Source organism: Lampris incognitus, chromosome 2 (genome assembly GCF_029633865.1).
Source record: "Lampris incognitus isolate fLamInc1 chromosome 2, fLamInc1.hap2, whole genome shotgun sequence".
Lineage (NCBI taxonomy): Eukaryota > Metazoa > Chordata > Actinopteri > Lampriformes > Lampridae > Lampris > Lampris incognitus.
This window is the reverse complement of record NC_079212.1, coordinates 76,424,877-76,452,712: the sequence shown is the minus strand read 5'-3', so window position 1 is coordinate 76,452,712 and position 27,836 is coordinate 76,424,877. Positions and strand designations below refer to the sequence as shown.

At 42.0% G+C, this 27,836-nt stretch overlaps 1 protein-coding gene across 1 annotated transcript in view; it reads left to right on the top strand.

Annotated features, from left to right (window-relative positions):
- dram2b (DNA-damage regulated autophagy modulator 2b) overlaps positions 1 to 27,836 on the top strand; it is a 159,501-nt gene that overhangs the window by 20,000 nt on the left and 111,665 nt on the right. Inside the window, exons 5-6 of the mRNA XM_056273914.1 lie at positions 27,278 to 27,360; positions 27,736 to 27,828. Coding sequence (XP_056129889.1) covers positions 27,278 to 27,360; positions 27,736 to 27,828 — 176 coding nt within the window. The remainder of the gene's footprint in view (positions 1 to 27,277; positions 27,361 to 27,735; positions 27,829 to 27,836) is intronic.

The window sequence follows — 27,836 nt, the reverse complement described above, 5'->3', positions numbered from 1 at the left end:
AAGACATGTAGGTCAGCTGAATCAAAGACATGTAGGTCAGGTGACTCAAAGACATGTAGGTCATCTCAATCAAAGACATGTAGGTCAGCTGAATCAAAGACATGTAGGTCAGCTCAATCAAAGACATGTAGGTCAGCTGACTCAAAGACATGTAGTTCAGTTGAATGAAAGACATGTAGTTCAGGTGACTCAAAGACATGTAGGTCAGCTGACTCAAAGACATGTAGGTCAGCTCAATCAAAGACATGTAGGTCAGGTGAATCAAAGACATGTAGGTCAGCTGAATCAAATACATGTAGGTCAGCTCAATCAAATACATGTAGGTCAGGTGAATCAAAGACATGTAGGTCAGCTCAATCAAAGACATGTAGGTCATGTGATTCAAATACATGTAGGGCAGCTGAATCAAAGACATGTAGGTCAGGTGACTCAAAGACAAATAGGTCATCTCAATCAAAGACATGTAGGTCAGCTGAATCAAAGACATGTAGGTCAGCTCAATCAAAGACATGTAGGTCAGGTGACTCAAAGACATGTAGTTCAGTTGAATGAAAGACATGTAGTTCAGGTGACTCAAAGACATGTAGGTCAGCTGACTCAAAGACATGTAGGTCAGCTCAATCAAAGACATGTAGGTCAGGTGAATCAAAGACATGTAGGTCAGCTGAATCAAATACATGTAGGTCAGCTCAATCAAAGACATGTAGGTCAGGTGAATCAAAGACATGTGGGTCAGCTGAATCAAAGACATGTAGGTCAGCTAAATCAAAGACATGTAGGTCAGGTGACTCAAAGACATGTAGGTCAGCTGAATCAAAGACATGTAGGTCAGGTGAATCAAAGACATGTAGGTCAGGTGAATCAAAGACATGTAGGTCAGCTGAATCAAAGACATGTAGGTCAGCTCAATCAAAGACATGTAGGTCAGGTGAATCAAAGATATGTGGGTCAGCTGAATCAAAGACATGTAGGTCAGCTAAATCAAAGACATGTAGATCAGGTGACTCAAAGACATGTAGGTCAGGTGACTCAAAGATATGTAGGTCAGGTGACTCAAAGACATGTAGGTCATCTCAATCAAAGACATGTAGGTCAGCTGAATCAAAGACATGTAGGTCAGCTCAATCAAAGACATGTAGGTCAGCTCAATCAAAGACATGTAGGTCAGGTGAGTCAAAGACCTGTAGGTCAGCTCAATCAAAGACATGTAGGTCAGGTGAATCAAAGACATTTAGGTCAGGTGAATCAAAGACATGTGGGTCAGCTCAATCAAAGACATGTAGGTCAGCTGACTCAAAGACATGTAGGTCAGGTGAATCAAAGACAGGTAGGTCAGCTGAATCAAATACATGTAGGTCAGGTGAATCAAAGACATGTAGGTCAGGTGAATCAAAGACATGTGGGTCAGCTGAATCAAAGACATGTAGGTCAGCTAAATCAAAGACATGTCGGTCAGCTCAATCAAGACATGTAGGTCAGCTCAATCAGAGACATGTAGGGCAGCTGAATCAAAGAAATATAGGTCAGCTCAATCAAAGACATGTAGGTCAGGTGAATCAAAGACATGTGGGTCAGCTGAATCAAAGAGCTGTAGGTCAGCTGAATCAAAGACATGTAGGTCAGGTGAATCAAAGACATGTAAGTCAGCTCAATCAAAGACATGTAGGTCAGGTGAATCAAAGACATGTGGGTCAGCTGAATCAAAGAGCTGTAGGTCAGCTGAATCAAAGACATGTAGGTCAGGTGAATCAAAGACATGTGGGTCAGCTGAATCAAAGACATGTAGGTCAGCTGAATCGAAGACATGTAGGTCAGGTGACTCAAAGACATGTAGGTCAGGTGAATCAAAGACATTTAGGTCAGGTGAATCAAAGACATGTGGGTCAGCTCAATCAGAGACATGTAGGGCAGCTGAATCAAAGAAATATAGGTCAGCTCAATCAAAGACATGTAGGTCAGGTGAATCAAAGACATGTGGGTCAGCTGAATCAAAGAGCTGTAGGTCAGCTGAATCAAAGACATGTAGGGCAGGTGAATCAAAGACATGTAAGTCAGCTCAATCAAAGACATGTAGGTCAGGTGAATCAAAGACATGTGGGTCAGCTGAATCAAAGAGCTGTAGGTCAGCTGAATCAAAGACATGTAGGTCAGGTGAATCAAAGACATGTGGGTCAGCTGAATCAAAGACATGTAGGTCAGGTGAATCAAAGACATGTAGGTCAGGTGACTCAAAGACATGTAGGTCAGGTGAATCAAAGACATTTAGGTCAGGTGAATCAAAGACATGTAGGTCAGGTTAATCAAAGCCATGTAGGTCAGGTGAATCAAAGACATGTAGGTCATCTCAATCAAAGACATGTAGGTCAGCTGAATCAAAGACATGTAGGTCAGCTCAATCAAAGACATGTAGGTCAGGTGACTCAAAGACATGTAGTTCAGTTGAATGAAAGACATGTAGTTCAGGTGACTCAAAGACATATAGGTCAGCTGACTCAAAGACATGTAGGTCAGCTGAATCAAAGACATGTAGGTCAGGTGAATAAAAGACATGTAGGTCAGCTGAATCAAAGACATGTAGGTCAGCTCAATCAAAGACATGTAGGTCAGGTGAATCAAAGACGTGGGTCAGCTGAATCAAAGACATGTAGGTCAGGTGAATCAAAGACATGTAGGTCAGGTGATTCAAAGACATGTAGGTCAGCTGAATCAAAGACATGTAGGTCAGGTGACTCAAAGACATGTAGGTCATCTCAATCAAAGACATGTAGGTCAGCTGAATCAAAGACATGTAGGTCAGCTCAATCAAAGACATGTAGGTCAGCTGACTCAAAGACATGTAGTTCAGTTGAATGAAAGACATGTAGTTCAGGTGACTCAAAGACATGTAGGTCAGCTGACTCAAAGACATGTAGGTCAGCTCAATCAAAGACATGTAGGTCAGGTGAATCAAAGACATGTAGGTCAGCTGAATCAAATACATGTAGGTCAGCTCAATCAAATACATGTAGGTCAGGTGAATCAAAGACATGTAGGTCAGCTCAATCAAAGACATGTAGGTCATGTGATTCAAATACATGTAGGGCAGCTGAATCAAAGACATGTAGGTCAGGTGACTCAAAGACATGTAGGTCATCTCAATCAAAGACATGTAGGTCAGCTGAATCAAAGACATGTAGGTCAGCTCAATCAAAGACATGTAGGTCAGGTGACTCAAAGACATGTAGTTCAGTTGAATGAAAGACATGTAGTTCAGGTGACTCAAAGACATGTAGGTCAGCTGACTCAAAGACATGTAGGTCAGCTCAATCAAAGACATGTAGGTCAGGTGAATCAAAGACATGTAGGTCAGCTGAATCAAATACATGTAGGTCAGCTCAATCAAAGACATGTAGGTCAGGTGAATCAAAGACATGTGGGTCAGCTGAATCAAAGACATGTAGGTCAGCTAAATCAAAGACATGTAGGTCAGGTGACTCAAAGACATGTAGGTCAGCTGAATCAAAGACATGTAGGTCAGGTGAATCAAAGACATGTAGGTCAGGTGAATCAAAGACATGTAGGTCAGCTGAATCAAAGACATGTAGGTCAGCTCAATCAAAGACATGTAGGTCAGGTGAATCAAAGATATGTGGGTCAGCTGAATCAAAGACATGTATGTCAGCTAAATCAAAGACATGTAGATCAGGTGACTCAAAGACATGTAGGTCAGGTGACTCAAAGATATGTAGGTCAGGTGACTCAAAGACATGTAGGTCAGCTCAATCAAAGACATGTAGGTCAGCTGAATCAAAGACATGTAGGTCAGCTCAATCAAAGACATGTAGGTCAGCTCAATCAAAGACATGTAGGTCAGGTGAGTCAAAGACCTGTAGGTCAGCTCAATCAAAGACATGTAGGTCAGGTGAATCAAAGACATGTAGGTCAGCTCAATCAAACACATGTAAGTCAGCTGAATCAAAGACATGTAGGTCAGCTGACTCAAAGACATGTAGCTCAGCTCAATCAAAGACATGTAGGTCAGCTCAATCAAAGACATGTAGTTCAGTTGAATCAAAGACATGTAGTTCAGTTGAATGAAAGACATGTAGTTCAGGTGACTCAAAGACATGTAGGTCAGCTGACTCAAAGACATGTAGGTCAGCTCAATCAAAGACATGTAGGTGAGCTCAATCAAAGACATGTAGTTCAGCTGAATCAAATACATGTAGGTCAGCTCAATCAAAGACATGTAGGTCAGGTGAATCAAAGACATGTAGGTCAGCTGACTCAAAGACATGTAGGTCAGCTGAATCAAAGACATGTAGGTCAGGTGACTCAAAGACATGTAGGTCAGCAGAATCAAAGACATTTAGGTCAGGTGAATCAAAGACATGTGGGTCAGCTCAATCAAAGACATGTAGGTCAGCTGAATCAAAGACATGTAGGTCAGGTGACTCAAAGACATGTAGGTCAGCTGAATCAAAGACATGTAGGTCAGGTGAATCAAAGACATGTAGGTCAGCTGAATCAAAGACATGTAGGTCAGCTGAATCAAAGACATGTAGGTCAGCTCAATCAAAGACATGTAGGTCAGGTGAATCAAAGACATGTGGGTCAGCTGAATCAAAGACATGTAGGTCAGCTGAATCAAAGACATGTAGGTCAGGTGATTCAAAGACATGTAGGTCAGCTGAATCAAAGACATGTAGGTCAGGTGACTCAAAGACATGTAGGTCATCTCAATCAAAGACATGTAGGTCAGCTGAATCAAAGACATGTAGGTCAGCTCAATCAAAGACATGTAGGTCAGGTGACTCAAAGACATGTAGTTCAATTGAATGAAAGACATGTAGTTCAGGTGACTCAAAGACATATAGGTCAGCTGACTCAAAGACATGTAGGTCAGCTGAATCAAAGACATGTAGGTCAGGTGAATAAAAGACATGTAGGTCAGCTGAATCAAAGACATGTAGGTCAGCTCAATCAAAGACATGTAGGTCAGGTGAATCAAAGACGTGGGTCAGCTGAATCAAAGACATGTAGGTCAGGTGAATCAAAGACATGTAGGTCAGGTGATTCAAAGACATGTAGGTCAGCTGAATCAAAGACATGTAGGTCAGGTGACTCAAAGACATGTAGGTCATCTCAATCAAAGACATGTAGGTCAGCTGAATCAAAGACATGTAGGTCAGCTCAATCAAAGACATGTAGGTCAGCTGACTCAAAGACATGTAGTTCAGTTGAATGAAAGACATGTAGTTCAGGTGACTCAAAGACATGTAGGTCAGCTGACTCAAAGACATGTAGGTCAGCTCAATCAAAGACATGTAGGTCAGGTGAATCAAAGACATGTAGGTCAGCTGAATCAAATACATGTAGGTCAGCTCAATCAAATACATGTAGGTCAGGTGAATCAAAGACATGTAGGTCAGCTCAATCAAAGACATGTAGGTCATGTGATTCAAATACATGTAGGGCAGCTGAATCAAAGACATGTAGGTCAGGTGACTCAAAGACAAATAGGTCATCTCAATCAAAGACATGTAGGTCAGCTGAATCAAAGACATGTAGGTCAGCTCAATCAAAGACATGTAGGTCAGGTGACTCAAAGACATGTAGTTCAGTTGAATGAAAGACATGTAGTTCAGGTGACTCAAAGACATGTAGGTCAGCTGACTCAAAGACATGTAGGTCAGCTCAATCAAAGACATGTAGGTCAGGTGAATCAAAGACATGTAGGTCAGCTGAATCAAATACATGTAGGTCAGCTCAATCAAAGACATGTAGGTCAGGTGAATCAAAGACATGTGGGTCAGCTGAATCAAAGACATGTAGGTCAGCTAAATCAAAGACATGTAGGTCAGGTGACTCAAAGACATGTAGGTCAGCTGAATCAAAGACATGTAGGTCAGGTGAATCAAAGACATGTAGGTCAGGTGAATCAAAGACATGTAGGTCAGCTGAATCAAAGACATGTAGGTCAGCTCAATCAAAGACATGTAGGTCAGGTGAATCAAAGATATGTGGGTCAGCTGAATCAAAGACATGTAGGTCAGCTAAATCAAAGACATGTAGATCAGGTGACTCAAAGACATGTAGGTCAGGTGACTCAAAGATATGTAGGTCAGGTGACTCAAAGACATGTAGGTCATCTCAATCAAAGACATGTAGGTCAGCTGAATCAAAGACATGTAGGTCAGCTCAATCAAAGACATGTAGGTCAGCTCAATCAAAGACATGTAGGTCAGGTGAGTCAAAGACCTGTAGGTCAGCTCAATCAAAGACATGTAGGTCAGGTGAATCAAAGACATTTAGGTCAGGTGAATCAAAGACATGTGGGTCAGCTCAATCAAAGACATGTAGGTCAGCTGACTCAAAGACATGTAGGTCAGGTGAATCAAAGACAGGTAGGTCAGCTGAATCAAATACATGTAGGTCAGGTGAATCAAAGACATGTAGGTCAGGTGAATCAAAGACATGTGGGTCAGCTGAATCAAAGACATGTAGGTCAGCTAAATCAAAGACATGTCGGTCAGCTCAATCAAGACATGTAGGTCAGCTCAATCAGAGACATGTAGGGCAGCTGAATCAAAGAAATATAGGTCAGCTCAATCAAAGACATGTAGGTCAGGTGAATCAAAGACATGTGGGTCAGCTGAATCAAAGAGCTGTAGGTCAGCTGAATCAAAGACATGTAGGTCAGGTGAATCAAAGACATGTAAGTCAGCTCAATCAAAGACATGTAGGTCAGGTGAATCAAAGACATGTGGGTCAGCTGAATCAAAGAGCTGTAGGTCAGCTGAATCAAAGACATGTAGGTCAGGTGAATCAAAGACATGTGGGTCAGCTGAATCAAAGACATGTAGGTCAGCTGAATCGAAGACATGTAGGTCAGGTGACTCAAAGACATGTAGGTCAGGTGAATCAAAGACATTTAGGTCAGGTGAATCAAAGACATGTGGGTCAGCTCAATCAGAGACATGTAGGGCAGCTGAATCAAAGAAATATAGGTCAGCTCAATCAAAGACATGTAGGTCAGGTGAATCAAAGACATGTGGGTCAGCTGAATCAAAGAGCTGTAGGTCAGCTGAATCAAAGACATGTAGGGCAGGTGAATCAAAGACATGTAAGTCAGCTCAATCAAAGACATGTAGGTCAGGTGAATCAAAGACATGTGGGTCAGCTGAATCAAAGAGCTGTAGGTCAGCTGAATCAAAGACATGTAGGTCAGGTGAATCAAAGACATGTGGGTCAGCTGAATCAAAGACATGTAGGTCAGGTGAATCAAAGACATGTAGGTCAGGTGACTCAAAGACATGTAGGTCAGGTGAATCAAAGACATTTAGGTCAGGTGAATCAAAGACATGTAGGTCAGGTTAATCAAAGCCATGTAGGTCAGGTGAATCAAAGACATGTAGGTCAGGTGAATCAAAGACATGTAGGTCAGCTGAATCAAAGACATGTAGCTCAGCTCAATCAAAGACATGTAGGTCAGGTGAATCAAAGACATGTAGGTCAGCTGAATCAAAGACATGTAGCTCAGCTCAATCAAAGACATGTAGGTCAGGTGAATCAAAGACGTGGGTCAGCTGAATCAAAGACATGTAGGTCAGCTGAATCAAAGACATGTAGGTCAGGTGACTCAAAGACATATAGGTCAGCTGAATCAAAGACATGTAGGTCAGGTGACTCAAAGACATGTAGGTCATCTCAATCAAAGACATGTAGGTCAGCTGAATAAAAGACATGTAGGTCAGCTCAATCAAAGACATGTAGGTCAGCTGACTCAAAGACATGTAGGTCAGGTGACTCAAAGACATGTAGGTCAGCTGAATCAAAGACATGTCGGTCAGTTGAATCAAAGACATGTAGGTCAGGTGACTCAAAGACATGTAGGTCAGCTCAATCAAAGACATGTAGGTCAGGTGAATCAAAGCCATGTAGTTCAGCTGAATCAAAGACATATATGTCAGGTGAATCAGAACATGTAGTTCAGTTGAATGAAAGACATGTAGTTCAGGTGACTCAAAGACATGTAGGTCAGCTGACTCAAAGACATGTAGGTCAGCTCAATCAAAGACATGTAGGTCAGGTGAATCAAAGACATGTAGGTCAGCTGAATCAAATACATGTAGGTCAGCTCAATCAAAGACTTGTAGGTCAGGTGAATCAAAGACATGTAGGTCAGCTCAATGAAATACATGTAGGTCAGCTCAATCAAAGACATGTAGGTCAGCTCAATCAAAGACATGTAGGTCAGGTGAATCAAAGACCTGTAGGTCAGCTCAATCAAAGACTTGTAGGTCAGGTGAATCAAAGACATGTAGGTCAGCTCAATCAAAGACATGTAAGTCAGCTGAATCAAAGACATGTAGGTCAGCTGACTCAAAGACATGTAGGTCAGCTCAATCAAAGACATGTAGGTCAGGTGACTCAAAGACATGTAGGTCAGCTGACTCAAAGACATGTAGGTCAGCTGACTCAAAGACATGTAGGTCAGGTGACTCAAAGACATGTAGTTCAGGTGAATCAAAGACATGTCGGTCAGGTGAATCAAAGACATGTAGGTCAGCTGACTCAAAGACATGTAGGTCAGCTCAATCAAAGACATGTAGGTCAGGTGAATGAAAGACATGTAGTTCAGCTCAATCAAAGACATGTAGGTCAGGTTAATCAAAGCCATGTAGGTCAGCTGAATCAAATACATATATGTCAGGTGAATCAGAACATGTAGTTCAGCTCAATCAAAGACATGTAGGTCAGGTTAATCAAAGCCATGTAGGTCAGGTGAATCAAAGACATGTAGGTCAGGTGAATCAAAGACATGTAGGTCAGGTTAATCAAAGCCATGTAGGTCAGGTGAATCAAAGACATGTAGGTCAGGTGAATCAAAGACATGTAGGTCAGCTGAATCAAAGACATGTAGCTCAGCTCAATCAAAGACATGTAGGTCAGGTGAATCAAAGACGTGGGTCAGCTGAATCAAAGACATGTAGGTCAGCTGAATCAAAGACATGTAGGTCAGGTGACTCAAAGACATGTAGGTCAGCTGAATCAAAGACATGTAGGTCAGGTGACTCAAAGACATGTAGGTCATCTCAATCAAAGACATGTAGGTCAGCTGAATAAAAGACATGTAGGTCAGCTCAATCAAAGACATGTAGGTCAGCTGACTCAAAGACATGTAGGTCAGGTGACTCAAAGACATGTAGGTCAGCTGAATCAAAGACATGTCGGTCAGTTGAATCAAAGACATGTAGGTCAGGTGACTCAAAGACATGTAGGTCAGCTCAATCAAAGACATGTAGGTCAGGTGAATCAAATCCATGTAGTTCAGCTGAATCAAAGACATATATGTCAGGTGAATCAAAACATGTAGGTCAGGTGAATCAAAGACATGTAGGTCAGCTGACTCAAAGACATGTAGGTCAGCTCAATCAAAGACATGTAGGTCAGCTCAATCAAATACATGTAGGTCAGCTCAATCAAAGACATGTAAGTCAGCTGAATCAAAGACATGTAGGTCAGCTGACTCAAAGACATGTAGGTCAGCTGAATCAAAGACATGTCGGTCAGGTGACTCAAAGACATGTAGGTCAGCTGACTCAAAGACATGTAGGTCAGCTGACTCAAAGACATGTAGGTCAAGTGACTCAAAGACATGTAGTTCAGGTGAATCAAAGACATGTCGGTCAGGTGAATCAAAGACATGTAGGTCAGCTGACTCAAAGACATGTAGGTCAGGTGACTCAAAGACATGTAGGTCAGGTGAATGAAAGACATGTAGTTCAGCTCAATCAAAGACATGTAGGTCAGGTTAATCAAAGCCATGTAGGTCAGCTGAATCAAATACATATATGTCAGGTGAATCAGAACATGTAGTTCAGTTGAATGAAAGACATGTAGTTCAGGTGACTCAAAGACATGTAGGTCAGCTGACTCAAAGACATGTAGGTCAGCTCAATCAAAGACATGTAGGTCAGGTGAATCAAAGACATGTAGGTCAGCTGAATCAAATACATGTAGGTCAGCTCAATCAAAGACTTGTAGGTCAGGTGAATCAAAGACATGTAGGTCAGCTCAATCAAATACATGTAGGTCAGCTCAATCAAAGACATGTAGGTCAGCTCAATCAAAGATGTGTAGGTCAGGTGAATCAAAGACCTGTAGGTCAGCTCAATCAAAGACTTGTAGGTCAGGTGAATCAAAGACATGTAGGTCAGCTCAATCAAAGACATGTAAGTCAGCTGAATCAAAGACATGTAGGTCAGCTGACTCAAAGACATGTAGGTCAGCTGACTCAAAGACATGTAGGTCAGGTGAATGAAAGACATGTAGGTCAGCTGAATCAAAGACATGTCGGTCAGGTGAATCAAAAACATGTAGGTCAGCTGACTCAAAGACATGTAGGTCAGCTGACTCAAAGACATGTAGGTCAGGTGAATGAAAGACATGTAGTTCAGTTGACTCAAAGACATGTCGGTCAGGTGAATCAAAGCCCTGTAGGTCAGCTGAATCAAAGACATATATGTCAGGTGAATCAAAGACATATATGTCAGGTGAATCAAAACATGTAGGTCAGCTCAATCAAAGACATGTAGGTCAGGTGAATCAAAGACATGTAGGTGAGCTCAATCAAAGACTTGTAGGTCAGGTGAATCAAAGACATGTAGGTCAGCTCAATCAAAGACATGTAAGTCAGCTGAATCAAAGACATGTAGGTCAGGTGACTCAAAGACATGTAGGTCAGCTGACTCAAAGACATGTAGGTCAGCTGACTCAAAGACATGTAGGTCAGGTGACTCAAAGACATGTAGTTCAGGTGAATCAAAGACATGTCGGTCAGGTGAATCAAAGACATGTAGTTCAGGTGAATCAAAGACATGTAGGTCAGGTGAATCAAAGACATGTACGTCAGGTGACTCAAAGACATGTAGGTCAGCTGACTCAAAGACATATAGGTCAGCTGACTCAAAGACATGTAGGTCAGGTGAATGAAAGACATGTAGTTCAGGTGACTCAAAGACATGTAGGTCAGGTGAATCAAAGACATGTCGGTCAGGTGAATCAAAGCCCTGTAGGTCAGCTGAATCAAAGACATATATGTCAGGTGAATCAAAACATGTAGGTCAGGTGAATCAAAGACATGTAGGTCAGCTGACTCAAAGACATGTAGGTGAGGTGATTCAAAGACATGGAGGTCAGCTCAATCAAAGACTTGTAGGTCAGGTGAATCAAAGACATGTAGGTCAGCTCAATCAAAGACATGTAAGTCAGCTGAATCAAAGACATGTAGGTCAGCTGACTCAAAGACATGTAGGTCAGCTCAATCAAAGACATGTAGGTCAGGTGACTCAAAGACATGTAGGTCAGCTGACTCAAAGACATGTAGGTCAGCTGACTCAAAGACATGTAGGTCAGGTGACTCAAAGACATGTAGTTCAGGTGAATCAAAGACATGTCGGTCAGGTGAATCAAAGACATGCATGTAGGTCAGCTGACTCAAAGACATGTAGGTCAGCTCAATCAAAGACATGTAGGTCAGGTGAATGAAAGACATGTAGTTCAGCTCAATCAAAGACATGTAGGTCAGGTTAATCAAAGCCATGTAGGTCAGCTGAATCAAATACATATATGTCAGGTGAATCAGAACATGTAGTTCAGTTGAATGAAAGACATGTAGTTCAGGTGACTCAAAGACATGTAGGTCAGCTGACTCAAAGACATGTAGGTCAGCTCAATCAAAGACATGTAGGTCAGGTGAATCAAAGACATGTAGGTCAGCTGAATCAAATACATGTAGGTCAGCTCAATCAAAGACTTGTAGGTCAGGTGAATCAAAGACATGTAGGTCAGCTCAATCAAATACATGTAGGTCAGCTCAATCAAAGACATGTAGGTCAGCTCAATCAAAGACATGTAGGTCAGGTGAATCAAAGACCTGTAGGTCAGCTCAATCAAATACTTGTAGGTCAGGTGAATCAAAGACATGTAGGTCAGCTGAATCAAAGACATGTAAGTCAGCTGAATCAAAGACATGTAGGTCAGCTGACTCAAAGACATGTAGGTCAGCTCAATCAAAGACATGTAGGTCAGGTGAATGAAAGACATGTAGGTCAGGTGACTCAAAGACATGTAGGTCAGGTGACTCAAAGACATGTAGGTCAGCTGACTCAAAGACATGTATGTCAGCTGACTCAAAGACATGTAGGTCAGGTGACTCAAAGACATGTAGTTCAGGTGAATCAAAGACATGTCGGTCAGGTGAATTAAAGACATGTAGGTCAGCTGACTCAAAGACATGTAGGTCAGGTGAATGAAAGACATGTAGTTCAGGTCAATCAAAGACATGTAGGTCAGGTTAATCAAAGCCATGTAGGTCAGCTGAATCAAAGACATATATGTCAGGTGAATCAAAACATGTAGTTCAGTTGAATGAAAGACATGTAGTTCAGCTCAATCAAAGACATGTAGGTCAGGTGAATGAAAGCCATGTAGGTCAGCTGAATCAAAGACATATATGTCAGGTGAATCAAAGACATGTAGGTCAGCTCAATCAAAGACATGTAGGTCAGGTGAATGAAAGACATGTAGTTCAGCTCAATCAAAGAAATATAGGTCAGCTCAATCAAAGACATGTAGGTCAGGTGAATCAAAGACATGTGGGTCAGCTGAATCAAAGAGCTGTAGGTCAGCTGAATCAAAGACATGTAGGTCAGGTGAATCAAAGACATGTAAGTCAGCTCAATCAAAGACATGTAGGTCAGCTGAATCAAAGACATGTAGGTCAGCTCAATCAAAGACATGTAAGTCAGCTGACTCAAAGACATGTAGTTCAGTTGAATGAAAGACATGTAGTTCAGGTGACTCAAAGACATGTAGGTCAGCTCAATCAAAGACATGTAGGTCAGCTCAATCAAAGACATGTAGGTCAGCTGAATCAAATATATGTAGGTCAGCTCAATCAAAGACATATAGGTCAGGTGAATCAAAGACATGTGGGTCAGCTGAATCAAAGACATGTAGGTCAGCTGAATCAAAGACATGTAGGTCAGGTGACTCAAAGACATGTAGGTCAGCAGAATCAAAGACATTTAGGTCAGGTGAATCAAAGACATGTGGGTCAGCTCAATCAAAGACATGTAGGTCAGCTGAATCAAAGACATGTAGGTCAGGTGACTCAAAGACATGTAGGTCAGCTGAATCAAAGACATGTAGGTCAGGTGAATCAAAGACATGTAGGTCAGCTGAATCAAAGACATGTAGGTCAGCTGAATCAAAGACATGTAGGTCAGCTCAATCAAAGACATGTAGGTCAGGTGAATCAAAGACATGTGGGTCAGCTGAATCAAAGACATGTAGGTCAGCTGAATCAAAGACATGTAGGTCAGGTGATTCAAAGACATGTAGGTCAGCTGAATCAAAGACATGTAGGTCAGGTGACTCAAAGACATGTAGGTCATCTCAATCAAAGACATGTAGGTCAGCTGAATCAAAGACATGTAGGTCAGCTCAATCAAAGACATGTAGGTCAGGTGACTCAAAGACATGTAGTTCAGTTGAATGAAAGACATGTAGTTCAGGTGACTCAAAGACATATAGGTCAGCTGACTCAAAGACATGTAGGTCAGCTGAATCAAAGACATGTAGGTCAGGTGAATAAAAGACATGTAGGTCAGCTGAATCAAAGACATGTAGGTCAGCTCAATCAAAGACATGTAGGTCAGGTGAATCAAAGACGTGGGTCAGCTGAATCAAAGACATGTAGGTCAGGTGAATCAAAGACATGTAGGTCAGGTGATTCAAAGACATGTAGGTCAGCTGAATCAAAGACATGTAGGTCAGGTGACTCAAAGACATGTAGGTCATCTCAATCAAAGACATGTAGGTCAGCTGAATCAAAGACATGTAGGTCAGCTCAATCAAAGACATGTAGGTCAGCTGACTCAAAGACATGTAGTTCAGTTGAATGAAAGACATGTAGTTCAGGTGACTCAAAGACATGTAGGTCAGCTGACTCAAAGACATGTAGGTCAGCTCAATCAAAGACATGTAGGTCAGGTGAATCAAAGACATGTAGGTCAGCTGAATCAAATACATGTAGGTCAGCTCAATCAAATACATGTAGGTCAGGTGAATCAAAGACATGTAGGTCAGCTCAATCAAAGACATGTAGGTCATGTGATTCAAATACATGTAGGGCAGCTGAATCAAAGACATGTAGGTCAGGTGACTCAAAGACATGTAGGTCATCTCAATCAAAGACATGTAGGTCAGCTGAATCAAAGACATGTAGGTCAGCTCAATCAAAGACATGTAGGTCAGGTGACTCAAAGACATGTAGTTCAGTTGAATGAAAGACATGTAGTTCAGGTGACTCAAAGACATGTAGGTCAGCTGACTCAAAGACATGTAGGTCAGCTCAATCAAAGACATGTAGGTCAGGTGAATCAAAGACATGTAGGTCAGCTGAATCAAATACATGTAGGTCAGCTCAATCAAAGACATGTAGGTCAGGTGAATCAAAGACATGTGGGTCAGCTGAATCAAAGACATGTAGGTCAGCTAAATCAAAGACATGTAGGTCAGGTGACTCAAAGACATGTAGGTCAGCTGAATCAAAGACATGTAGGTCAGGTGAATCAAAGACATGTAGGTCAGGTGAATCAAAGACATGTAGGTCAGCTGAATCAAAGACATGTAGGTCAGCTCAATCAAAGACATGTAGGTCAGGTGAATCAAAGATATGTGGGTCAGCTGAATCAAAGACATGTAGGTCAGCTAAATCAAAGACATGTAGATCAGGTGACTCAAAGACATGTAGGTCAGGTGACTCAAAGATATGTAGGTCAGGTGACTCAAAGACATGTAGGTCATCTCAATCAAAGACATGTAGGTCAGCTGAATCAAAGACATGTAGGTCAGCTCAATCAAAGACATGTAGGTCAGCTCAATCAAAGACATGTAGGTCAGGTGAGTCAAAGACCTGTAGGTCAGCTCAATCAAATACATGTAGGTCAGGTGAATCAAAGACATGTAGGTCAGCTCAATCAAACACATGTAAGTCAGCTGAATCAAAGACATGTAGGTCAGCTGACTCAAAGACATGTAGCTCAGCTCAATCAAAGACATGTAGGTCAGCTCAATCAAAGACATGTAGTTCAGTTGAATCAAAGACATGTAGTTCAGTTGAATGAAAGACATGTAGTTCAGGTGACTCAAAGACATGTAGGTCAGCTGACTCAAAGACATGTAGGTCAGCTCAATCAAAAACATGTAGGTGAGCTCAATCAAAGACATGTAGTTCAGCTGAATCAAATACATGTAGGTCAGCTCAATCAAAGACATGTAGGTCAGGTGAATCAAAGACATGTAGGTCAGCTGACTCAAAGACATGTAGGTCAGCTGAATCAAAGACATGTAGGTCAGGTGACTCAAAGACATGTAGGTCAGCAGAATCAAAGACATTTAGGTCAGGTGAATCAAAGACATGTGGGTCAGCTCAATCAAAGACATGTAGGTCAGCTGAATCAAAGACATGTAGGTCAGGTGACTCAAAGACATGTAGGTCAGCTGAATCAAAGACATGTAGGTCAGGTGAATCAAAGACATGTAGGTCAGCTGAATCAAAGACATGTAGGTCAGCTCAATCAAAGACATGTAGGTCAGGTGAATCAAAGACATGTGGGTCAGCTGAATCAAAGACATGTAGGTCAGCTGAATCAAAGACATGTAGGTCAGGTGATTCAAAGACATGTAGGTCAGCTGAATCAAAGACATGTAGGTCAGGTGACTCAAAGACATGTAGGTCATCTCAATCAAAGACATGTAGGTCAGCTGAATCAAAGACATGTAGGTCAGCTCAATCAAAGACATGTAGGTCAGGTGACTCAAAGACATGTAGTTCAGTTGAATGAAAGACATGTAGTTCAGGTGACTCAAAGACATGTAGGTCAGCTGACTCAAAGACATGTAGGTCAGCTCAATCAAAGACATGTAGGTCAGGTGAATCAAAGACATGTAGGTCAGCTGAATCAAATACATGTAGGTCAGCTCAATCAAATACATGTAGGTCAGGTGAATCAAAGACATGTAGGTCAGCTCAATCAAAGACATGTAGGTCATGTGATTCAAATACATGTAGGGCAGCTGAATCAAAGACATGTAGGTCAGGTGACTCAAAGACATGTAGGTCATCTCAATCAAAGACATGTAGGTCGGCTGAATCAAAGACATGTAGGTCAGCTCAATCAAAGACATGTAGGTCAGGTGACTCAAAGACATGTAGTTCAGTTGAATGAAAGACATGTAGTTCAGGTGACTCAAAGACATGTAGGTCAGCTGACTCAAAGACATGTAGGTCAGCTCAATCAAAGACATGTAGGTCAGGTGAATCAAAGACATGTAGGTCAGCTGAATCAAATACATGTAGGTCAGCTCAATCAAAGACATGTAGGTCAGGTGAATCAAAGACATGTGGGTCAGCTGAATCAAAGACATGTAGGTCAGCTAAATCAAAGACATGTAGGTCAGGTGACTCAAAGACATGTAGGTCAGCTGAATCAAAGACATGTAGGTCAGGTGAATCAAAGACATGTAGGTCAGGTGAATCAAAGACATGTAGGTCAGCTGAATCAAAGACATGTAGGTCAGCTCAATCAAAGACATGTAGGTCAGGTGAATCAAAGATATGTGGGTCAGCTGAATCAAAGACATGTAGGTCAGCTAAATCAAAGACATGTAGATCAGGTGACTCAAAGACATGTAGGTCAGGTGACTCAAAGATATGTAGGTCAGGTGACTCAAAGACATGTAGGTCATCTCAATCAAAGACATGTAGGTCAGCTGAATCAAAGACATGTAGGTCAGCTCAATCAAAGACATGTAGGTCAGCTCAATCAAAGACATGTAGGTCAGGTGAGTCAAAGACCTGTAGGTCAGCTCAATCAAAGACATGTAGGTCAGGTGAATCAAAGACATGTAGGTCAGCTCAATCAAACACATGTAAGTCAGCTGAATCAAAGACATGTAGGTCAGCTGACTCAAAGACATGTAGCTCAGCTCAATCAAAGACATGTAGGTCAGCTCAATCAAAGACATGTAGTTCAGTTGAATCAAAGACATGTAGTTCAGTTGAATGAAAGACATGTAGTTCAGGTGACTCAAAGACATGTAGGTCAGCTGACTCAAAGACATGTAGGTCAGCTCAATCAAAGACATGTAGGTGAGCTCAATCAAAGACATGTAGTTCAGCTGAATCAAATACATGTAGGTCAGCTCAATCAAAGACATGTAGGTCAGGTGAATCAAAGACATGTAGGTCAGCTGACTCAAAGACATGTAGGTCAGCTCAATCAAAGACATGTAGGTCAGGTGAATCAAAGACATGTAGGTCAGCTGAATCAAATACATGTAGGTCAGCTCAATCAAAGACATGTAGGTCAGGTGAATCAAAGACATGTGGGTCAGCTGAATCAAAGACATGTAGGTCAGCTAAATCAAAGACATGTAGGTCAGCTCAATCAAGACATGTAGGTCAGCTCAATCAGAGACATGTAGGGCAGCTGAATCAAAGAAATATAGGTCAGCTCAATCAAAGACATGTAGGTCAGGTGAATCAAAGACATGTGGGTCAGCTGAATCAAAGAGCTGTAGGTCAGCTGAATCAAAGACATGTAGGTCAGGTGAATCAAAGACATGTAAGTCAGCTCAATCAAAGACATGTAGGTCAGGTGAATCAAAGACATGTGGGTCAGCTGAATCAAAGAGCTGTAGGTCAGCTGAATCAAAGACATGTAGGTCAGGTGAATCAAAGACATGTGGGTCAGCTGAATCAAAGACATGTAGGTCAGCTGAATCAAAGACATGTAGGTCAGGTGACTCAAAGACATGTAGGTCAGGTGAATCAAAGACATTTAGGTCAGGTGAATCAAAGACATGTGGGTCAGCTCAATCAGAGACATGTAGGGCAGCTGAATCAAAGAAATATAGGTCAGCTCAATCAAAGACATGTAGGTCAGGTGAATCAAAGACATGTGGGTCAGCTGAATCAAAGAGCTGTAGGTCAGCTGAATCAAAGACATGTAGGGCAGGTGAATCAAAGACATGTAAGTCAGCTCAATCAAAGACATGTAGGTCAGGTGAATCAAAGACATGTGGGTCAGCTGAATCAAAGAGCTGTAGGTCAGCTGAATCAAAGACATATAGGTCAGGTGAATCAAAGACATGTGGGTCAGCTGAATCAAAGACATGTAGGTCAGGTGAATCAAAGACATGTAGGTCAGGTGACTCAAAGACATGTAGGTCAGGTGAATCAAAGACATTTAGGTCAGGTGAATCAAAGACATGTGGGTCAGCTGAATCAAAGACATGTAGGTCAGCTGAATCAAATACATGTAGGTCAGCTGACTCAAAGATATGTAGGTCAGCTGAATCAAAGACATGTAGGTCAGGTGAATCAAAGACATGTAGGTCAGGTGACTCAAAGACATGTAGGTCATCTCAATCAAAGACATGTAGGTCAGCTGAATAAAAGACATGTAGGTCAGCTCAATCAAAGACATGTAGGTCAGCTGGCTCAAAGACATGTAGGTCAGGTGACTCAAAGACATGTAGGTCAGCTGAATCAAAGACATGTCGGTCAGTTGAATCAAAGACATGTAGGTCAGGTGACTCAAAGACATGTAGGTCAGCTCAATCAAAGACATGTAGGTCAGGTGAATCAAAGCCATGTAGTTCAGCTGAATCAAAGACATATATGTCAGGTGAATCAAAACATGTAGGTCAGGTGAATCAAAGACATGTAGGTCAGCTGACTCAAAGACATGTAGGTCAGCTCAATCAAAGACATGTAGGTCAGCTCAATCAAATACATGTAGGTCAGCTCAATCAAAGACATGTAAGTCAGCTGAATCAAAGACATGTAGGTCAGCTGACTCAAAGACATGTAGGTCAGCTGAATCAAAGACATGTAGGTCAGGTGACTCAAAGACATGTAGGTCATCTCAATCAAAGACATGTAGGTCAGGTGAATCAAAGACATGTAGGTCAGCTCAATCAAAGACATGTAGGTCAGGTGACTCAAAGACATGTAGTTCAGTTGAATGAAAGACATGTAGTTCAGGTGACTCAAAGACATGTAGGTCAGCTGACTCAAAGACATGTAGGTCAGCTCAATCAAAGACATGTAGGTCAGGTGAATCAAAGACATGTAGGTCAGCTGAATCAAATACATGTAGGTCAGCTCAATCAAAGACATGTAGGTCAGGTGAATCAAAGACATGTGGGTCAGCTGAATCAAAGACATGTAGGTCAGCTAAATCAAAGACATGTAGGTCAGGTGACTCAAAGACATGTAGGTCAGCTGAATCAAAGACATGTAGGTCAGGTGAATCAAAGACATGTAGGTCAGGTGAATCAAAGACATGTAGGTCAGCTGAATCAAAGACATGTAGGTCAGCTCAATCAAAGACATGTAGGTCAGGTGAATCAAATATATGTGGGTCAGCTGAATCAAAGACATGTAGGTCAGCTAAATCAAAGACATGTAGATCAGGTGACTCAAAGACATGTAGGTCAGGTGACTCAAAGATATGTAGGTCAGGTGACTCAAAGACATGTAGGTCATCTCAATCAAAGACATGTAGGTCAGCTGAATCAAAGACATGTAGGTCAGCTCAATCAAAGACATGTAGGTCAGCTCAATCAAAGACATGTAGGTCAGGTGAGTCAAAGACCTGTAGGTCAGCTCAATCAAAGACATGTAGGTCAGGTGAATCAAAGACATGTAGGTCAGCTCAATCAAACACATGTAAGTCAGCTGAATCAAAGACATGTAGGTCAGCTGACTCAAAGACATGTAGCTCAGCTCAATCAAAGACATGTAGGTCAGCTCAATCAAAGACATGTAGTTCAGTTGAATCAAAGACATGTAGTTCAGTTGAATGAAAGACATGTAGTTCAGGTGACTCAAAGACATATAGGTCAGCTGACTCAAAGACATGTAGGTCAGCTCAATCAAAGACATGTAGGTGAGCTCAATCAAAGACATGTAGTTCAGCTGAATCAAATACATGTAGGTCAGCTCAATCAAAGACATGTAGGTCAGGTGAATCAAAGACATGTAGGTCAGCTGACTCAAAGACATGTAGGTCAGCTCAATCAAAGACATGTAGGTCAGGTGAATCAAAGACATGTAGGTCAGCTGAATCAAATACATGTAGGTCAGCTCAATCAAAGACATGTAGGTCAGGTGAATCAAAGACATGTGGGTCAGCTGAATCAAAGACGTGTAGGTCAGCTAAATCAAAGACATGTAGGTCAGCTCAATCAAGACATGTAGGTCAGCTCAATCAGAGACATGTAGGGCAGCTGAATCAAAGAAATATAGGTCAGCTCAATCAAAGACATGTAGGTCAGGTGAATCAAAGACATGTGGGTCAGCTGAATCAAAGAGCTGTAGGTCAGCTGAATCAAAGACATGTAGGTCAGGTGAATCAAAGACATGTAAGTCAGCTCAATCAAAGACATGTAGGTCAGGTGAATCAAAGACATGTGGGTCAGCTGAATCAAAGAGCTGTAGGTCAGCTGAATCAAAGACATGTAGGTCAGGTGAATCAAAGACATGTGGGTCAGCTGAATCAAAGACATGTAGGTCAGCTGAATCAAAGACATGTAGGTCAGGTGACTCAAAGACATGTAGGTCAGGTGAATCAAAGACATTTAGGTCAGGTGAATCAAAGACATGTGGGTCAGCTCAATCAGAGACATGTAGGGCAGCTGAATCAAAGAAATATAGGTCAGCTCAATCAAAGACATGTAGGTCAGGTGAATCAAAGACATGTGGGTCAGCTGAATCAAAGAGCTGTAGGTCAGCTGAATCAAAGACATGTAGGGCAGGTGAATCAAAGACATGTAAGTCAGCTCAATCAAAGACATGTAGGTCAGGTGAATCAAAGACATGTGGGTCAGCTGAATCAAAGAGCTGTAGGTCAGCTGAATCAAAGACATGTAGGTCAGGTGAATCAAAGACATGTGGGTCAGCTGAATCAAAGACATGTAGGTCAGGTGAATCAAAGACATGTAGGTCAGGTGACTCAAAGACATGTAGGTCAGGTGAATCAAAGACATTTAGGTCAGGTGAATCAAAGACATGTGGGTCAGCTGAATCAAAGACATGTAGGTCAGCTGAATCAAATACATGTAGGTCAGCTGACTCAAAGATATGTAGGTCAGCTGAATCAAAGACATGTAGGTCAGGTGAATCAAAGACATGTAGGTCAGGTGAATCAAAGACATGTAGGTCAGCTGAATCAAAGACATGTAGCTCAGCTCAATCAAAGACATGTAGGTCAGGTGAATCAAAGACGTGGGTCAGCTGAATCAAAGACATGTAGGTCAGCTGAATCAAAGACATGTAGGTCAGGTGACTCAAAGACATGTAGGTCAGCTGAATCAAAGACATGTAGGTCAGGTGACTCAAAGACATGTAGGTCATCTCAATCAAAGACATGTAGGTCAGCTGAATAAAAGACATGTAGGTCAGCTCAATCAAAGACATGTAGGTCAGCTGACTCAAAGACATGTAGGTCAGGTGACTCAAAGACATGTAGGTCAGCTGAATCAAAGACATGTCGGTCAGTTGAATCAAAGACATGTAGGTCAGGTGACTCAAAGACATGTAGGTCAGCTCAATCAAAGACATGTAGGTCAGGTGAATCAAAGCCATGTAGTTCAGCTGAATCAAAGACATATATGTCAGGTGAATCAAAACATGTAGGTCAGGTGAATCAAAGACATGTAGGTCAGCTGACTCAAAGACATGTAGGTCAGCTCAATCAAAGACATGTAGGTCAGCTCAATCAAATACATGTAGGTCAGCTCAATCAAAGACATGTAAGTCAGCTGAATCAAAGACATGTAGGTCAGCTGACTCAAAGACATGTAGGTCAGCCCAATCAAAGACATGTAGGTCAGCTCAATCAAAGACATGTATTTCAGCTCAATCAGAGACATGTAGGGCAGCTGAATCAAAGAAATATAGGTCAGCTCAATCAAAGACATGTAGGTCAGGTGAATCAAAGACTTGTGGGTCAGCTGAATCAAAGAGCTGTAGGTCAGCTGAATCAAAGACATGTAGGTCAGGTGAATCAAAGACATGTAAGTCAGCTCAATCAAAGACATGTAGGTCAGGTGAATCAAAGACATGTGGGTCAGCTGAATCAAAGACATGTAGGTCAGCTGAATCAAAGACATGTAGGTCAGGTGACTCAAAGACATGTAGGTCAGGTGAATCAAAGACATTTAGGTCAGGTGAATCAAAGACATTTAGGTCAGGTGACTCAAAGACATGTAGGTCAGGTGAATCAAAGACATGTAGGTCAGGTGAATCAAAGACATGTGGGTCAGCTGAATCAAAGACATGTAGGTCAGCTGAATCAAAGACATGTAGGTCAGGTGAATCAAAGACATGTAGGTCAGGTGAATCAAAGACATGTAGGTCAGCTGAATCAAAGACATGTAGGTCAGCTCAATCAAAGACATGTAGGTCAGGTGAATCAAAGACGTGGGTCAGCTGAATCAAAGACATGTAGGTCAGGTGATTCAAAGACATATAGGTCAGCTGACTCAAAGAATGTAGGTCAGCTCAATCAAAGACATGTAGGTCAGGTGAATCAAAGACATGTAGGTCAGCTCAATCAAATACATGTAGGTCAGCTCAATCAAAGACATGTAGGTCAGGTGAATCAAAGACATGTAGGTCAGCTCAATCAAAGACATGTAAGTCAGCTGAATCAAAGACATGTAGGTCAGCTGACTCAAAGACATGTAGGTCAGCTCAATCAAAGACATGTAGGTCAGGTGAATCAAAGACATGTAGGTCAGCTCAATCAAAGACATGTAAGTCAGCTGAATCAAAGACATCTAGGTCAGCTCAATCAAAGACATGTAGGTCAGCTCAATCAGAGACATGTAGGGCAGCTGAATCAAAGAAATATAGGTCAGCTCAATCAAAGACATGTAGGTCAGGTGAATCAAAGACATGTGGGTCAGCTGAATCAAAGAGCTGTAGGTCAGCTGAATCAAAGACATGTAGGTCAGGTGAATCAAAGACATGTAAGTCAGCTCAATCAAAGACATGTAGGTCAGCTGAATCAAAGACATGTAGGTCAGCTCAATCAAAGACATGTAAGTCAGCTGACTCAAAGACATGTAGTTCAGTTGAATGAAAGACATGTAGTTCAGGTGACTCAAAGACATGTAGGTCAGCTCAATCAAAGACATGTAGGTCAGCTCAATCAAAGACATGTAGGTCAGGTGAATCAAAGACATGTAGGTCAGCTGAATCAAATATATGTAGGTCAGCTCAGTCAAAGACATATAGGTCAGGTGAATCAAAGACATGTGGGTCAGCTGAATCAAAGACATGTAGGTCAGCTGAATCAAAGACATGTAGGTCAGTTGACTCAAAGACATGTAGGTCAGCAGAATCAAAGACATTTAGGTAAGGTGAATCAAAGACATGTGGGTCAGCTCAATCAAAGACATGTAGGTCAGCTGAATCAAAGACATGTAGGTCAGGTGACTCAAAGACATGTAGGTCAGCTGAATCAAAGACATGTAGGTCAGGTGAATCAAAGACATGTAGGTCAGCTGAATCAAAGACATGTAGGTCAGCTGAATCAAAGACATGTAGGTCAGCTCAATCAAAGACATGTAGGTCAGGTGAATCAAAGACATGTGGGTCAGCTGAATCAAAGACATGTAGGTCAGCTGAATCAAAGACATGTAGGTCAGGTGATTCAAAGACATGTAGGTCAGCTGAATCAAAGACATGTAGGTCAGGTGACTCAAAGACATGTAGGTCATCTCAATCAAAGACATGTAGGTCAGCTGAATCAAAGACATGTAGGTCAGCTCAATCAAAGACATGTAGGTCAGGTGACTCAAAGACATGTAGTTCAGTTGAATGAAAGACATGTAGTTCAGGTGACTCAAAGACATGTAGGTCAGCTGACTCAAAGACATATAGGTCAGCTGAATCAAAGACATGTAGGTCAGGTGAATCAAAGACATGTAGGTCAGCTGAATCAAAGACATGTAAGTCAGCTCAATCAAAGACATGTAGGTCAGGTGAATCAAAGACGTGGGTCAGCTGAATCAAAGACATGTAGGTCAGGTGAATCAAAGACATGTAGGTCAGGTGATTCAAAGACATGTAGGTCAGCTGAATCAAAGACATGTAGGTCAGGTGACTCAAAGACATATAGGTCATCTCAATCAAAGACATGTAGGTCAGCTGAATCAAAGACATGTAGGTCAGCTCAATCAAAGACATGTAGGTCAGCTGACTCAAAGACATGTAGTTCAGTTGAATGAAAGACATGTAGTTCAGGTGACTCAAAGACATGTAGGTCAGCTGACTCAAAGACATGTAGGTCAGCTCAATCAAAGACATGTAGGTCAGGTGAATCAAAGACATGTAGGTCAGCTGAATCAAATACATGTAGGTCAGCTCAATCAAATACATGTAGGTCAGGTGAATCAAAGACATGTAGGTCAGCTCAATCAAAGACATGTAAGTCAGCTGAATCAAAGACATGTAGGTCAGCTGACTCAAAGACATGTAGGTCAGCTCAATCAAAGACATGTAGGTCAGGTGAATCAAAGACATGTAGGTCAGCTCAATCAAAGACATGTAAGTCAGCTGAATCAAAGACATCTAGGTCAGCTCAATCAAAGACATGTAGGTCAGCTCAATCAGAGACATGTAGGGCAGCTGAATCAAAGAAATATAGGTCAGCTCAATCAAAGACATGTAGGTCAGGTGAATCAAAGACATGTGGGTCAGCTGAATCAAAGAGCTGTAGGTCAGCTGAATCAAAGACATGTAGGTCAGGTGAATCAAAGACATGTAAGTCAGCTCAATCAAAGACATGTAGGTCAGCTGAATCAAAGACATGTAGTTCAGCTCAATCAAAGACATGTAAGTCAGCTGACTCAAAGACATGTAGTTCAGTTGAATGAAAGACATGTAGTTCAGGTGACTCAAAGACATGTAGGTCAGCTCAATCAAAGACATGTAGGTCAGCTCAATCAAAGACATGTAAGTCAGCTGACTCAAAGACATGTAGGTCAGCTGAATCAAATACATGTAGGTCAGCTCAATCAAAGACATGTAGGTCAGGTGAATCAAAGACATGTGGGTCAGCTGAATCAAAGACATGTAGGTCAGCTGAATCAAAGACATGTAGGTCAGGTGACTCAAAGACATGTAGGTCAGCAGAATCAAAGACATTTAGGTCAGGTGAATCAAAGACATGTGGGTCAGCTGAATCAAAGACATGTAGGTCAGCTGAATCAAAGACATGTAGGTCAGGTGACTCAAAGACATGTAGGTCAGCTGAATCAAAGACATGTAGGTCAGGTGAATCAAAGACATGTAGGTCAGCTGAATCAAAGACATGTAGGTCAGCTCAATCAAAGACATGTAGGTCAGGTGAATCAAAGACATGTGGGTCAGCTGAATCAAAGACATATAGGTCAGCTGAATCAAAGACATGTAGGTCATGTGATTCAAATACATGTAGGGCAGCTGAATCAAAGACATGTAGGTCAGGTGACTCAAAGACATGTAGGTCATCTCAATCAAAGACATGTAGGTCAGCTGAATCAAAGACATGTAGGTCAGCTCAATCAAAGACATGTAGGTCAGGTGACTCAAAGACATGTAGTTCAGTTGAATGAAAGACATGTAGTTCAGGTGACTCAAAGACATGTAGGTCAGCTGACTCAAAGACATGTAGGTCAGCTCAATCAAAGACATGTAGGTCAGGTGAATCAAAGACATGTGGGTCAGCTGAATCAAAGACATGTAGGTCAGCTAAATCAAAGACATGTAGGTCAGGTGACTCAAAGACATGTAGGTCAGCTGAATCAAATACATGTAGGTCAGCTCAATCAAAGACATGTAGGTCAGGTGAATCAAAGACATGTGGGTCAGCTGAATCAAAGACATGTAGGTCAGCTAAATCAAAGACATGTAGGTCAGGTGACTCAAAGACATGTAGGTCAGCTGAATCAAAGACATGTAGGTCAGGTGAATCAAAGACATGTAGGTCAGCTCAATCAAAGACATGTAGGTCAGCTCAATCAAAGACATGTAGGTCAGGTGAATCAAAGATATGTGGGTCAGCTAAATCAAAGACATGTAGATCAGGTGACTCAAAGACATGTAGGTCAGCTGACTCAAAGATATGTAGGTCAGGTGACTCAAAGACATGTAGGTCATCTCAATCAAAGACATGTAGGTCAGCTGAATCAAAGACATGTAGGTCAGCTCAATCAAAGACATGTAGGTCAGCTCAATCAAAGACATGTAGGTCAGGTGAATCAAAGACATGTAGGTCAGCTCAATCAAACACATGTAAGTCAGCTGAATCAAAGACATGTAGGTCAGCTGACTCAAAGACATGTAGCTCAGCTCAATCAAAGACATGTAGGTCAGCTCAATCAAAGACATGTAGTTCAGTTGAATCAAAGACATGTAGGTCAGGTGAATGAAAGACATGTAGTTCAGGTGACTCAAAGAAATTTAGGTCAGCTCAATCAAAGACATGTAGGTCAGCTCAATCAAAGACATGTAGGTGAGCTCAATCAAAGACATGTAGTTCAGTTGACTCAAAGACATGTAGGTCAGCTCAATCAAAGACATGTAGGTCAGCTGAATCAAAGACATGTAGGTCAGCTGAATCAAAGACATGTAGGTCAGATGAATCAAATACATGTAGGTCAGCTCAATCAAAGACATGTAGGTCAGCTGAATCAAAGACATGTAGGTCAGCTGAATCGGCCGTTCTAAATTGTCCCTAGGTATGAATGTGTGTGTGTGTGTGTATGTGTGTGTGTGTGTGTGTGTGTGTGTGTGTGTGTGTGTGTGTGTGTGTGTGTGTGTGTTGGCCCTGTGATGGACTGGCGGCCAGTCCAGGGTGTCTCCCCTCCTGCTGCCCCATGACTGCTGGGATAGGTTCCAGCATCCCTGCGACCCTGAGAGCAGGATACGTTTCTTGAATGATGGATGGGATAATAAGGACATTTTAGTCCATCTGTGTTGTGCTTAAACGTGGTTTGGGTGGACAGGTTTTCTGCCTGAGCCAGCAGTACTAACTCCCAATAAAAGAGTTGACTATTTCCATCAATACATGGGTTCTTTTCCGTGTTCTCAGTCTTGAATGGTGTGTGCTGTTACCACATTTATAAACATGATGTTGTGGTCCTTAGCGCTGGCCTCTTTCCTCAGTGTTTGTGTCATCTGTCATCATGTACAGCAGTCTGCCTGGTGTGGATGTGGCTCACAAACTACACTGGATACCTGGAGAAATGGTCAGTGATCTTCTGTGTGCGTCTGTGTGTTTTTGTGCGCTTGCACACCTATAAATTGGCCCCATATTGTTTTGAGAGCAACATGGCTAACTCTGTGTGTGACTGTGGAGGATGACAGTGTCCAGTGTGTGGTCCAGTGTGTGGTCCAGAGTGTGGTCCAGTGTGTGTTCCAGTGTGTGTTCCAGTGTGTGGTCCAGCGTGTGTTCCAGTGTGTGGTCCAGTGCGTGGTCCAGCGTGTGTTCCAGTGTGTGGTCCAGTGTGTGTTCCAGTGTGTGGTCCAGTGTGTGGTCCAGTGTGTGGTCCAGTGTGTGTTCCAGTGTGTGGTCCAGTGTGTGGTCCAGTGTGTATGTATGACTTGTTGTCTGTGTCTTCTAGGGTTACACAGCTCACATCATCAGCACCATCTCTGAGTGGTCGTTGGCTTTATCCTTCGTCAGCTTCTTTCTCACGTACATCAGAGACTTCCAGGTACCTCT